Raw genomic sequence first — 13704 nt, 5'->3', positions numbered from 1 at the left:
TACCCCTTGCGGTTTATGTACTGGCCGCCCCAGTGTTCCGGGGCCAAGATAGGGATATGCATTCTGTCTATCGCCCCACCGCAGTTAGGGAACCCCAGCGCATTAAAGCCATCCACAATGGTCTGCACATTTCCCAAAGTCACTACCCTGGACAGCAGCTGGTCAATGATTGCATTGGCTACTTGCAGCACAGCAGCCCCCACAGTAGATTTCCCCACTCCAAACTGATTCCCGACTGACCGGTAGCTGTCGGGCTTTGCAAGGTTCCACAGGGCTATGGCCACTCGCTTCTCAACTGTGAGGGTTACTCTCATTTTGGTGTCTTTGCGCTTCAGGGCAGGGGACAGAAGTCACAAAGTTCCATGAAAGTGGCCTTACGCATACGAAAGTTTCTCAGCCACTGGGAATCATCCCATACCTGCAACACTATGTGGTCCCACCAGTCTGTGCTTGTTTCCCGGGCCCAGAATCGGCGTTCCACGGCATGAACCTGGCCCAACAGCACCATGATCTCCCAATCGCCACATGCCGTGCTCTCTGTGTCCATGTCCTCATCAGTATAGTAATTGCACTGTTGTCGCTTCCTCGCCCAGTTTTGCAGGTACTGCACATACTGTTGGATAATGCGCGAGGTATTTACAATGGTCAAAACTGCAGTGGAGATCTGATTGGGCTCCTTGGCTATGGCGGCTGAATGGGTAATCCTGGAAAAAGGGTGCGAAACATAGGAGAGCCGAGTGGCAGCGGAAGCTGTACTTTGTTTGTTGTAGCCGAACAAAGGCTGAAAATGGTGTCTTCTGTGGCTTTCATGGAGGTGGGAGCCCAGGACAGACAACATGGAGAAGCTCGGAAGCGTGGCAATAGCGGGAGAGCAGAGTTGGCGGCGGAAGCTGTGCTGTTCGGTTCACTGTAGCCGAACAACAGCTGAAAATGGTTGTCTTCTGTGGCTTTCATGGAGGTGGGAGCCCAGGACAGACAACATGGAGAAGCTCGGAAGCATGGCAATAGTGGGAGAGCAGAGTTGGTGGCAGAAGCTGTGCTGCTCGGTTCACGATGGCTGGGAAGAGCTGAGTTGGAGAGGTGGATTCATAGTAGCAGGAGAGCAGCGGTGCACCGTCTGCTGAAAGCAGCATGGCGTCTGCATGCCAAAAAGGTGCGAAACGATTGTCTGCCGTAGCTTTCTGACGACACACACCGAGAAACACCCAAGAGAATGTTTTTGCCCCATCATGCACTGGGAGCTTAACCCAGAATTCCAATGGGCGGCGGGGACTGTGGGAAAGCTACCCACAGTGCACTGCTCTGACATTCGATGCTAGCCGTGGTACTGTGGATGCAATCCACCAAATTCCGCGCTTTAGTGGGGACACAGAAGACTGAATGTATAAAATAGTTTCCGAAAATTCGAATAGAATAATTTCAAAATAATTTCGTACTGTAGACGTACCCTAAGGTCTTTCTAATATTTGTTCTGTATGTAAGTATTAGAGAGCCAACACTTTGACTGACCTCAGGTGGCCATTCTCAGAACTGCCTAAGCAATAAATAATACTAGTGACAAAAGGTGACTTATCGGTGTGGCTGCTGCTTATCCCCCATATCCTTTTTATTGCCAAAGTTGCCTGTGCTTTTCACAGACTTAGTGTCTGTCTGTCTCTCTCTCTCTCTTATTTCTGAAAAACACAACTGACATAAACAATCATGAAGCTGACCTTTGTGTATTTTACTTCTTTTAGTATAAATACTCTGAGTATGCAGAGTGCTACCAAGTTATGGCCAAATTCTGGCCTCAAATATTCATGGATGGCTCCTGTTGAAGTCCATGGTAGCTGTCTGCACATATTCTGTAGCAGAACATTATGCATAGGTCTTTAACTATGATACGAGTTGTGTTCTGCTATGCTCAGCAGATGGTTTTTATGCTATAGCACTGATTCTTAGGGCCACATTCTAAAAAGACATGCAGCCTGTGCATAGTTCCCATAGGATTTCTTTAGCCATAATTTTAATTAGACTGTTGCTTTCAAATTGTTACCTTACAGTCTGAATTAGGATGGTAGGATCCAGCTCTCAATCAGATGATATATATACAGAAGTTTCATGTATATTATTTGTATAAAACATAAAGGATGATTTTAATCTGAATTCCTTGTCATCAGCATTCCAGAGATCCTGTACAGCTAACCTTCCTAGTCAGATTCTCCCCAGAAATCCACATTTTATTCCTCCATTGGCAAGTGACTTGTAACACTTCCCTCTTCCAAACACTCAAAGTGGATATTTTTCAATAGAAAAAGAGATTGCATTACAAGCATACCCATTGTGTGACATTAAAATTGCCCTTTTGCAATTTCATGTATTTGATAACTTGTGTGTGCACCACTGCTCTCTGCTGGATGGAATCAAACTTGCTCAAGCATTTGTAACTTGACCGCTAGAGGCTGCTCTACAAGCTATCAGTCTGGCTGCATTCGAGCTAATGAAGAAACTTCTTTAGCTTTTCTGTTTTATTCATAAACACCACAATTCAGGAAAGTACATAAGCAAATGAGTAAAGTTAAGCATGTGTAGTTAAGTGCTTTACTGAATTGGGTATGCAATGAAACAGGAAGCTAAAAATAACACTGAATTCATTATCATAATACCGAAGACCAATGTGTGGTAATGTATGTGCTTTTAGCTCCTGCGTGTGAACAAACAGGACAGGAAGATGAAGGGCCTGATGTAGGTAAGATGACACCTTTTTATTTAATAGTAATTCACCAGTCAATGCTCTCTGAAGCAGTTATTACTTGGATTACTTTATTCTAAAAGTAATGAATTGCAATGGTGCCCAATCATTTTAGTAAGCTCTAATGGTCACCTATTACTTTCCCACTGTGCCAGAGGAGCAACTTAATTGAAAGTACATTACATTGAAGGGACAGATGCAGGTTAAAATTTATAAATCTTAATCATAAATATCATCCCACTAAATTAACAAAGGCCATTTAAAAACAATTGACCCATTTGCCTGGTTGGTTTGGCTCAGATCCAGGAAGGGACGTAGGCATTGGAACGCTGAGTATCAGGGCACCTAGAAAATCAGAGAAACAACATTGCAATCCACAAAGCCTAAGTTAGGCGCCTCAGTGAATGGAAAGAGCTAGGCACCTGAGAGTGATCCACAAAGCCAGCATGCTAGAGTGGGAGCCGCCTAAGGTACCCAATGGGAGATGCTGACCAGAAGGGTGTGTGTTAAGCCCCGTTCTTCTCAGAGATAGGTGCCAAGACCAGACTGTAGGCTAGCTCTGGTGGTGGTCAACTAACTGGGGGAAGTTAGACAGTCAACCTCTTAAGTGGCTTGCAGAGCTAAAACAAAATGGCCTGTGGGCAGGGGGTGGGGAAGGAGGAGCTCCCTTATAAACTTTAGCCTAGTTAGGGTACTCATCCAGGGTGTGGGAGACCGTCAGTTTAAGTCCGCCTCTGCCTGAATGGGAAACTGGATTTGAATGGGGATCTGCCACCTTCAGGTGAGTGTCCTGACCACTGGGCTTTGGGATATGCTAATGCAGATCTTTTGTTTAGTCTGTTCTGATCCTTCCAACTTTCTGCTTCGTATACTGTTTGATGCTGAACTGCTGTATGCGCTCATGGGAATATGCAGAACCAAGAGAATCATGCTGGGATCCAGAGCTGAGGTCTTGGGGAGCTGAGATAGGGGCACCATTCTCAAGGGAGTTGAGGGGTTGCAGAGAAATCCAAAGAGAAGCACTATTTCAGGGGTGCAGGATATTTAATCTGATATGCTTAGGGGTAAGCCCTCTGCTCAGCCCCCAAAAGGGAGGAATCCTCTCACCCAGGCTGCTGTGTCCCGCACAGACAACCTGCTCCCTGGTTGATCCTCACCCTTGCTGACTGGTCCACTACCAGGCAGGGCCCCTTTGCAGAACTGCTGTGCTCTGCAGGGTGATCATACTCCCCACGCATCCCTCTGGTATCCCACCCCATTGCTTCCAGTGCTATGGGCATCTTCACAGCTGTGGAGTCAGGGGGAGGATTTGCCTCTTGTTGGATAATACTCGATGCTCTGATGTTCCCATCTTAAAGTCAAACCTTGGTGGGGGAAAAGGCAGAACCACATTCTCCTTCTGAGTGGAGGGATTCGCAGCCTCATGGAGTGGGGAGAGGGAAGTCTGCAAATCTCATGGAATCTGAGGATCTGTGGGAAAAGTGGAGCATCCCTCCTATATGCCCCCTGTACATTCCAGGGGATGTTCTTTCTTTCTGGCCTACTTTCTAAGGTCCGGTCTACACCAGGGCCACATGGCTTCCATAAGATCTTTGCTGCCATGGGCCATTCTCTCCCCTTTCCCCGCTACAAGCTGCATGCTAGACCCATCTCCAGCAGTAGTAACTCCCTTTCTCATCTGCCACCCTATTCAATCTATTACTCTATCAGAAACACACCAGGTCCTGAGGAGAACATGCTGCAGTCCATGGCTGCTCCCTGGCTATGCTCTGTCATAAATATAAAGGGAAGGGTAACCACCTTTCCGTATACAGTGCTATAAAATCCCTCCTGGCCAGAGGCAAATCTTGTTACCTGTAAAGGGTTAAGAAGCTCAACTAACCTGGCTGGCGCCTGACTCAAAGGACCAATAAGGAGACCAGATACTTTCAAATATTGGGGGGGGGGGGAGAGGAAGGCTTTTGTTTTGTGCTCTTCGTTTACGTGTTTGTTCTCTCTTGGGACTGAGAGAGGCCAGACAGAAATCCATCTTCTCCAACCCATCCTAATCCAAATCTCCAATATTGCAACCAGTATATGTAAGCCAGGCAAGGCAGATTAGTTTCTTTTGTTTTATGTAAATTTTCCCTGTGTCAAGAGGGAGGTTTATTCCTGTTTTCTGTAACTTTAAGGTTTTGCCCAGAGGGGGATCCTCTGTGTTTTGAATCTGAATATTGGGGATATTTTGGGGGAAGACGTCTCCAAGTGGGCTCTTTCCCTGTTCTTTGCTTAAAACGCTTGGTGGTGGCAGCATACTGTTCAAGGACAAGGCAAAGTTTGTACCTTGGGGAAGTTTTTAACCTAAGCTGGTAAGAATAAGCTTAGGGGGTCTTTCATGCGGGTCCCCACATCTGTACCCTAGAGTTCAGAGTGGGGAAGGAACCCTGACACGCTCCCTCTCACTGAGCCCCAGCTCCATGTTCTGTCCTGGCTGATGGGCTCTCAGAGGGAGGGAAGCATGCTGTGGTGGTGGTGTTCCCCTTTACCAGGGCAATGGAGGGGACCAATCCCATCCTTAGGTTCGAGAACATGAATATCTTCCTTGTTGCTGCTGCCTGTTAATACCATGGCTGCCCATTCTAGCACAAGTCAAAATTTCTGGGCTTACAGCTCAGCTCTGACGGCCTTTCCATGGGGTATATTGATAGGTGACCGTTCTTGTACTGTTCAGCTACTGCGAGACAGGGCACCTGATGTGCAATAGGGTACCAAAGAAGGTGTATCCAATATCCTGGAGGAATCAGATATAGAAGGGCCACGTCTGTCATCAGCAGAAGTAAGACAAGACAAAGTCATTTGTGGAGCAGTGGCACTGGTGCCAGCTGTGCCCTGAAGCTACTGGTGCACAAGCGGCAGTGGGAACCAACACAGTCCGGTTGCTTTCTCAGACATTCAGTCTTCTGTTCTGTCTCTGTCATCGGTGAAATGAAATGTAAAGACACAAGACACCTATTCTCTCCAGTTAACCATCCACTGATTTTCCTGCAGGCTTGGTGCTTGGAATCACTGTGGGATGTACTACAGCAGTTATCTTGGTATCTGCACTCGCCATTTTCCTTCGGAAAATGTAAGACTATGCATTCCATTCCATACAGGTGTTTGGGACTCTGGCTATTGTATGAGATATTGTAAATCCAGTGATTTTTCTCCAATGGGATAAAAGCTAACCAAAAACTCACCTTCACTTTGGAGGTGGGTCGTGGCTCAAGCTCAATCTCTGTTTCCACACTCAGGGAGACTTGCACATGTATTATAAAATGAATTTCAGTGGAACTTAGCAGGCTAAGTGTCATTGAGGATCTGTCTTTAATTCATTAGGCTACACAGTCTATGGGAATGGGTAGACCTGAGGTGGTATTTCTTGCTCCTATGTTTCTACTTGTGAAGCAAACCAGTTGAAACAAGGAAAATTGGAACTAATAAATTGCTAGAGTTCAAGCAAAGCTGTTTTGATTCGTACGAAGATCCACATTCATGCTTGCTTTTTTAAAATAAATCAGACTTAATTTACTTTGTTTTGGTGCTTCGAAATAAAATATAGAAGAAGCTGGAAAAACAAGAGTTTTGCAGCAGCTTTATATCTTTAGCCCACATTCATCCCCATTGTATTTATTTTACCTGTAAACATCTCCATTAACTGACTCCTGAGTGTGCTACTGGCATAACATTCTTAGCCTCACATACTTGTTATAGGAGGTGGAGCAGGCCAAAGTTAATGACAACCCATCTTGATTTCAAGGGGAGCTGGATAGGCCCAGTAAAGGTTTCTGTTGGCTTGTATAAAACAATGTGACAAATAGGGGACAGTGTTAAACATATGCATTTTTTGGAAAAGAGAACGCACCTACAATGGAACTGTTGTGCTAATTTAATCTCTCTCTCTCTTAATTGTCCAGAGTGAAGAAATATTCAACCAAAGAAAAGAAGCAAAATAACCCCCCGGCTAATGCAGAAATGTACTAACCAGAAAGAAAAGCCTTCTTATTTCCTTGGATTAATGCAGTGAATTCCTTGATTTGTATCATATGGTTTTGTAATATGAAATATTGTTTATACTTTCTAAAGAACCTATAAAATGCATACTGGGATTTGTACATCCTATTCATCCGGTCCAGTGTATGGGAGAGTTCTTATCCCATTTGAGGGACATGTGTATGAAACTCCATAGCTTAGTGTCAGGATGCACTAGTGGTAACTTAACTCAAAATACTGTATCTCTGAACTAAATCCTGCTTTTAGCTACACAGCTGGAAATGAAGAATAACTCCACTAAGCTTAGTCTAAATTGTTTATGATGTTGTGGGCAACTGGACCATATGTGCATTTAGTGAGTCTGTTCTCCCCCCTTCATGCACATGCAGAATTTCCATTAATGTTAATTAGAGTTACTTGTGTGGGACAGCAAGACAATGTTCTCCCAAGACTTCTTGTGGCTCAGTAGTGCATTGTATTAGATGCTTTTCAAACTCCTCCTCAGAGAATCTTTACTGAGATGTTAGTTCCAAAATCATCTGCATTATTAAATGGTGCTGTAACACTTAAATCACCTGCTGTACCTGTGCCAATTGTCCATGTGCAATGCAGAATGCAGCCAAAAAATGAGAGAGAGAGCAAAGGAATGCAAGGCTCAGAAGTACTGGAATGCAACAGGCAATCTTCTGCTCTTTACTGCCCCCATTATTACCATGCTCAGCGTTGCATGTTACTGTAGAACAGTGGTTCCCAAACTTGTTCCGCCGCTTATGCAGGGAAAGCCCCTGGCGGGCCAGGCTGGTTTGTTCACCTGCCACGTCCGCGGGTTGGGCCGATCGCAGCTCCCAGTGGCCGCGGTTCGCTGCTCCAGGCCAACGGGAGCTGCTGGAAGCGGCGGCCAGTATGTCCTTCAGCCCGTGCAGCTTCCAGGAGCTCCCATTGGCCTGGAGCAGCGAACTGCGGCCACTGGGAGCTGCGATCGGCCGAACCTGCGGATGCAGCAGGTAAACAAACCAGCCCGGCCTGCCAGGGGCTTTCACAAGCGGCGGAACAAGTTTGGGAACCACTGCTGTAGAAAGTCTACTGGGTTTTTTTCTGTAGTACACTTGTATTGATATAATATAAGCTGTCAGATTGCTGAATCATTAAAACATGGGCTTCTATGTTGTCTGCCTACCTGCACTATTTCTTATCACTTAATTGTGACCTTTATGTTACAGAAGCAGGAAGTTTATTTAAAGAAGCCAAATTCTAAGTCAAGTAACTGTTTTTCTTCAAAGTGTAAGGTAAATATATTTGCAGCAAGAGAACAGGCCCCAGAAGGTACAGACGAAGCATCACCTTCTTATCTCTAATGTAAATTAACACACTGCACTTTTTCTAAAATAGAAAACTATTCACAAGACATACTCCTGTGAATAGTTCTTAGAGTAAGCAAGCACCATGGGCTGTACCATCATAAATAAGAGATGGTTTGAATAACTTCTGTCTCACCACATACAAATTTCATTTAGTCTGCTTCACGCTTCCTTTTAAATGTCCAGAGCTATAGTAAATGCATGGGGGCTGAGTGCACGTGGACCTTAGAGACCAAGATGATACCACCTAATACTGGACGGGGCCTACTACTTCAGGTTAATTTGGTAGTTAAGGTTACCCAATACTGTCCCTTATAAGACCCTGTTTTTAGTGGCTTATAACTTTGCCAAACTCTAACCATTTGGGCTGAACATTTTCAGGCTGAATTTTTTGGAAAGCTTCAACAAAAAGAGTTCAGCCATTTCAGAGAATGAGATCAAGTTAAAAAATACAATTTTGATTAAAAAAAATTGTATTCTTATTTACTTCTTTCTTTTCATACTCTGATGTGCCTCATCCCTTCCCTTAAAGCTTCCCTGGTCCCATCAGCAGTCACACCCTCCACCATTGTATTGTATCCAGCTGAAATCTGTTAGGGCTGGATACTGTACAACAACCTATTTCACCATGAGGTCTCCTCAGCTTGATACTGGCTGAACTCCATCTCCTAGGCTCCTGTATATCAGTCATTTGACAGCTACGTCCCTCTGCATGCAAGGAGACAGTGACAGCTCCCTACCATATAACCAAGTGAAGGTCTTTATGCCAAGGCATCTACTTCCTTTCTCCCATTGATCTAAAAAAGTGACCTATGTTGTTAATATATAGCACTAATTACACCTGCAAAACAAGAGCTGTGTTCTATATTCAGGACTGTCAATACTACAATTTACCTATGTTGGAAGAAACAGAGAGCTAGACAAATTTCTGAGTCCAGTTGTATGATGGGTTGCTTGTGATGGTAGAGGAAAAAGCTCAACAGTCCTTGGACTCGCTTCTGGTTTGTTTCATGTTTCTAAAGCTCATGCTTCATCATTTTGGATGGCCACTACAGAGGTGGGTGGGGTGAGCCAGGGCTCAGGTGGTACAGAGCATGCTCTCTTTCAGGTGCTTGGCTGGCTGGTTCTTGCTCACATGATTAGGGTCTAACTGATTGCCATATGTTGTTACAAGGAGGAGGGAGACATTTTTTTTTTCTTAACCTCTGAGGATAGGACAATGGAGTTAAATTGCAGCAAGGGAATTTTAGATTGGACATTAGGAAAAACTTCCTGTCAGGATTGTTAAGCATTGAAATAAATTGCCTAGGGAGGTTGTGGAATCTCCATTATTGGAGACTTTTAAGAGCAGGTTAGACAAACACCTGTCAGGAATGGTCTAGATCAGTGGTGGGCAACATGCGGCCCATCAGGGTAATCTGATTGTGGGCTGCAAGACATTTTGCTGATGTTGACCCTCCGCAGGCATAGCCCCCCACAGCTCCCAGTGGCTGCGTTTCGCCGTTCCCGGCCAATGGGCACTGTGGAAAGCGGTGGCCAGCATGTCCCTGTGGCCTGCCACTCTCATTGGCCGGGAACAGCGAACCGCTGCCACAGGGAGCTGAGGGGAGCCAGGCCTGCGGATGGTCAGTGTCAGCAAAATGTCTTGCGGCCTGCAATCAGATTACCCTGGTGGGCCGCATGCAGCCTTGCCCACCACTGGTCCAGATAATACTTAGTCTTGCCATGAGTGCAGGGAACTGGACTAGATGACCTCTCAAGGTCCCTTATAGTCCTATGATTCTATGTTGGGTTGAGAAGGAATTTCCCCCCAGCGCAGATTGGCAGAGTCCTTGAGGATTTTTCATCTTCCTCTGCAGCATGGGCATGCAGTACACTTGCTGAGAATATCTAGGTCTCCCTCTTTTACTTGTTTCCCTGCCATTGTACTGTCCTTGGGCATGGGGGTACCTCGGTCCCACCTACTCTCTGCCTGTGGCACATAATAGTGGGCTGTAATATTTTGGACTAATTTTGGTTGTTGGGTTTAATGTGCAGGTGCTCCTGGGCTTAGTGGCTTGTGATATAGAGGTCAGACTAGATGATCTGATGGGCCCTTCTGGCCCTAAACCATGATGATGACTCTATGACAAGCCAGGCCGGGGAACAGCTGATACACACCAGAGCCTGTACCAGCACCTCTGAAACCATGGCTTGGCTCACACCTCCCACAGCGGTGAGCCAGGTGTGCCTGAGAGGGTGGCCGGGGAAGTGCTGACTGGCAGGGCAGGGCAGGGCAGCTCGTGATTCTTCCCTCCTGGGACACAGTCCACGCCCGCTGAGAGCCCCTTGCGCTGCTTGCCGGGGCTCCTGCACTCTGTCCTCTTCTGCAGGCTTGCGAACCCAGCTCCTCAAAGGGGCTGCCCGTGGCCCCTGCTGCTGCCGGAGCCGCCGCTTCAGGGCCGGGCAACGGGCTGCCACTTCCCTCCGCCCACAGCACCCAGGCTTTTAGTGTCCGGTCATTAGAGCTGACCGGATGCTGCCAGGTTCCCTTTTCGACTGGACTTTCTAGTGGAGAACGGACACCTTGCAACCCTACTCCCCCCCCGCCGCCCCCGTGTGGGCAGCTGTCCCCCACTGTTAAAAGAATCTGGGCGGAGCTTGGAAGAAGCCCCTCCCCAAAGCCTGTCCGGACGGGAGAGCGGCGCGGAAGGCCCGGCGGGCGGATCGCGGCGCGCGGACGGGAGGGCGGCGCGGAAGGCCCGGCGGGCGGATCGCGGCAGGGCGGACGGGAGGGCGGCGCGGAAGGCCCGGCGGGCGGATCGCGGCAGGGCGGACGGGAGGGCGGCGCGGAAGGCCCGGCGGGCGGATCGCGGCAGGGCGGACGGGAGGGCGGCGCGGAAGGCCCGGCGGGCGGATCGCGGCAGGGCGGACGGGAGGGCGGCGCGGGAGGCCCGGCGGGCGGATCGCGGCAGGGCGGACGGGAGGGCGGCGCGGGAGGCCCGGCGGGCGGATCGCGGCGCGCGGACGGGAGGGCGGCGCGGAAGGCCCGGCGGGCGGATCGCGGCAGGGCGGACGGGAGGGCGGCGCGGAAGGCCCGGCGGGCGGATCGCGGCAGGGCGGACGGGAGGGCGGCGCGGGAGGCCCGGCGGGCGGATCGCGGCGCGCGGACGGGAGGGCGGCGCGGAAGGCCCGGCGGGCGGATCGTGGCAGGGCGGACGGGAGGGCGGCGCGGAAGGCCCGGCGGGCGGATCGCGGCGCGCGGACGGGAGGGCGGCGCGGAAGGCCTGGCGGGCGGATCGCGGCGCTGGCTCTAAGATGGCTGTTGTGAGTGGGGCGCAGTTGCTGTGAGGAGCCGCCCGCCTGTGCTATGGAGTGCCCGCACCTCGGCTCCAGCGTCTGCATCGCGCCCGCCTCGGCCCGGTTCCCGCAGGGCTCGCCCTCCTCCTGGTGCTGCAGCGGTGAGTGTCCCCGGCGCGGCCCGCACGGCAGGCCCCAGACCCCGCGGCCTAGGCGGCGCCCGCCGGCCCGACCTCCCCTCGGGAGGGAGCCCGGGAGTCACCTCCCCAGCGCAGGCCGGGCTGGCTCCGGGAGGGGGCGCCGGGGGCCCCATTGTTCCCTGCTGCCGCCTGGGCTGGGGGGGTGGGGGCGCTCGCCCGGGGCGGGGCGGGGCGGGGGGGGGCGCGGACAACCGGAGAGCCGGTGCCCGGCTCAAGCTCCCCTCCCCCAGCGGGGCAGCCTCCCGCGGGGCTTTAAGCTGCTCCGCCGCCACACGCGCCCCTCAGGCCTAGGGTGGATGGGTGGGTGGCTGGCGGAGTGTCTCGCTGTCCCTCCCTGCAGAGCTTTGTCTGGGCTCTGGGACGGGCAGGGTGTAGCAGACTGAGCTCCTGTGCCGGGCGGGGAGACTGTCTCCCCCCCTCCTCCCCCGGCTCATGGCTGCTTCTCCTGCCAAGGAATTCCAGGTTTTCTGTTCCTAGCCCCCTTTGTTTGCGCGAGGAGCAAGCAGCACGCTCGTCTCTACCTAGGGGAAGCCGAGCGCAGGGTATGGGAAGAAAGGGGCCTGTGAATCTCGCAGGATCGGTATAAAAGTAGCTGCTTAGCCTGAGAGGCGCTGTCTTATTTTAGAACATTTGTATTTGTCCAGGGTTTTGCACGATGTGGTTTGGATGGGAGTACTGGGGGGTGCGTAAAAAAATACCACTTTGTTATGTAGATTGAAGGAGCCAGTAGATCGAGTGGTGAAATCATAAAGTGGAGTGTGATCCTTGTGGAAAAATCTGTACAGTATAAATGAACATTTACATATTCTAAATGGATGGTGCCGGAGCAATATAGGAGTCAACACTGCTCTGCATATTGACTTAATAACACAAATATGTATCTGTGATATTTGTATTATTTCTTCAGTACCATCTGTGTCCGGATATTGTTTGTTCAAAGCTTTCCTCTTGAAGGGTTGCTCTGCCCAAGCTGCTCTAAATTCAACTTGTTTATGGCACCATAATTACTGCTAGTTTTTCAAAAAGATGATCTCTGATGGTAGCTGTCATTTTAGTTTAGGTTCTTCTCTGTATTCATTGTCAACATGTTTAGTCTGTTGTGTTTAGCCTTAAAACAAACAGAAAAAACTCCCCAAACCCTTCCGCATTTAGTATATATAGCAATAGGCGCCCGTTTGTAACAAAAACTATGTCTGTGGGCAATGGTGTGGGGAAGTGTCATTTGAGATATTAATTTGTGGAACAATGAAATGTTAATTAAGTCGTCAGTTGTTTCCTTTAATGTGCGAGTGCTGTTTACTTTTTGTCCTATTGCATGGATGCTTTAGTGTGGGACAATTCTGCAGCTTGCTTGAGTTCTATGATTGGCATTTCCTGGAGTCAAAGTGGGGTAGTTCTGCTGCTTTCTTTGGTAAAACCAGTTATTTTACTCTTTAAAGCTTTTGCTTTTACACTAGAGTTTGTTTTTCCGTGGAATAATGAAGAGTAATGGTTAGCGAGGGAGACTGCATAAAGGGAAACTTGTTCATTTGTGTATATTTCTTTACCTGGAAATCTAGCCATTATGGTTGGATGTGTCACCTCATGGTATTGACAAAAGGCACTAAGGTTTACCCTTCAAAGAAAGATAACATTACCAAAGCTGAAAATATACTAAGCTGTTAATGCAACTGTTTAACTAAAAAAAGAGCCAGTCTCCGAGACAACATGAAAATGTCAGTGTTGTGGAAGGCCTCATTTCGTACAGAAAGGTGAAGTTTGATCGATAGACGTGCTGTTTTCTGAAAAAAGAAGTTCAGTGATTAGAACAAATTTTCCTTTGTTAGGCAAGTGCATGTCCGCCAAGCTAGCGCTTATGGGAAGATACTGTGCTGGATGCTGAACTGATTTATTACAGCTGGGGGGAGGTGGGAGGGAGTTAAACTCTTTGAGAAACTGACTAGATTTATAATGGTGCTATATTCAGGAGTGCACACCCACTAGTTCACATTTTTTAATAAAACCTAGAAACAATAACAAAATCCCATATAAATTATTTGGACAGGTAAATCAGAAGTACAGTATTAATTGCTAACAAGTGGATAAAGAAACATTTATAGTTAGTACACTAAATTTAAAGCATTCA

At 48.6% G+C, this 13704-nt stretch overlaps 2 protein-coding genes across 3 annotated transcripts in view; both read left to right on the top strand.

Annotated features, from left to right (window-relative positions):
- Nucleotides 1–7313, top strand: part of APH1B (aph-1 homolog B, gamma-secretase subunit) — a 113052-nt gene extending 105739 nt beyond the window's left edge. Inside the window, exons 7-9 of the mRNA XM_084640723.1 lie at nucleotides 2681–2728; nucleotides 5759–5837; nucleotides 6667–7313. Of these exons, the coding sequence (XP_084496849.1) occupies nucleotides 2681–2728; nucleotides 5759–5837; nucleotides 6667–6733 (194 nt within the window). The 3' untranslated portion in view covers nucleotides 6734–7313. The remainder of the gene's footprint in view (nucleotides 1–2680; nucleotides 2729–5758; nucleotides 5838–6666) is intronic.
- A 4035-nt stretch (nucleotides 7314–11348) lies between these two features.
- Nucleotides 11349–13704, top strand: part of USP3 (ubiquitin specific peptidase 3) — a 57857-nt gene continuing 55501 nt past the window's right edge. Inside the window, exon 1 of one of the 2 annotated variants that reach the window (XM_084640722.1) lies at nucleotides 11349–11540. In XM_084640722.1, the coding sequence (XP_084496848.1) occupies nucleotides 11450–11540 (91 nt within the window). In that variant the 5' untranslated portion in view covers nucleotides 11349–11449. The remainder of the gene's footprint in view (nucleotides 11541–13704) is intronic. The other variant, XM_084640720.1, reaches the window with a different exon arrangement.

Source organism: Lepidochelys olivacea (assembly GCF_965140295.1).
Source record: "Lepidochelys olivacea isolate rLepOli2 genome assembly, chromosome: 10".
Classification (NCBI taxonomy): Eukaryota; Metazoa; Chordata; order Testudines; family Cheloniidae; genus Lepidochelys; species Lepidochelys olivacea.
Note: the sequence above shows the minus strand (reverse complement) of the source record. Positions and strands in the feature narration are given on the sequence as shown.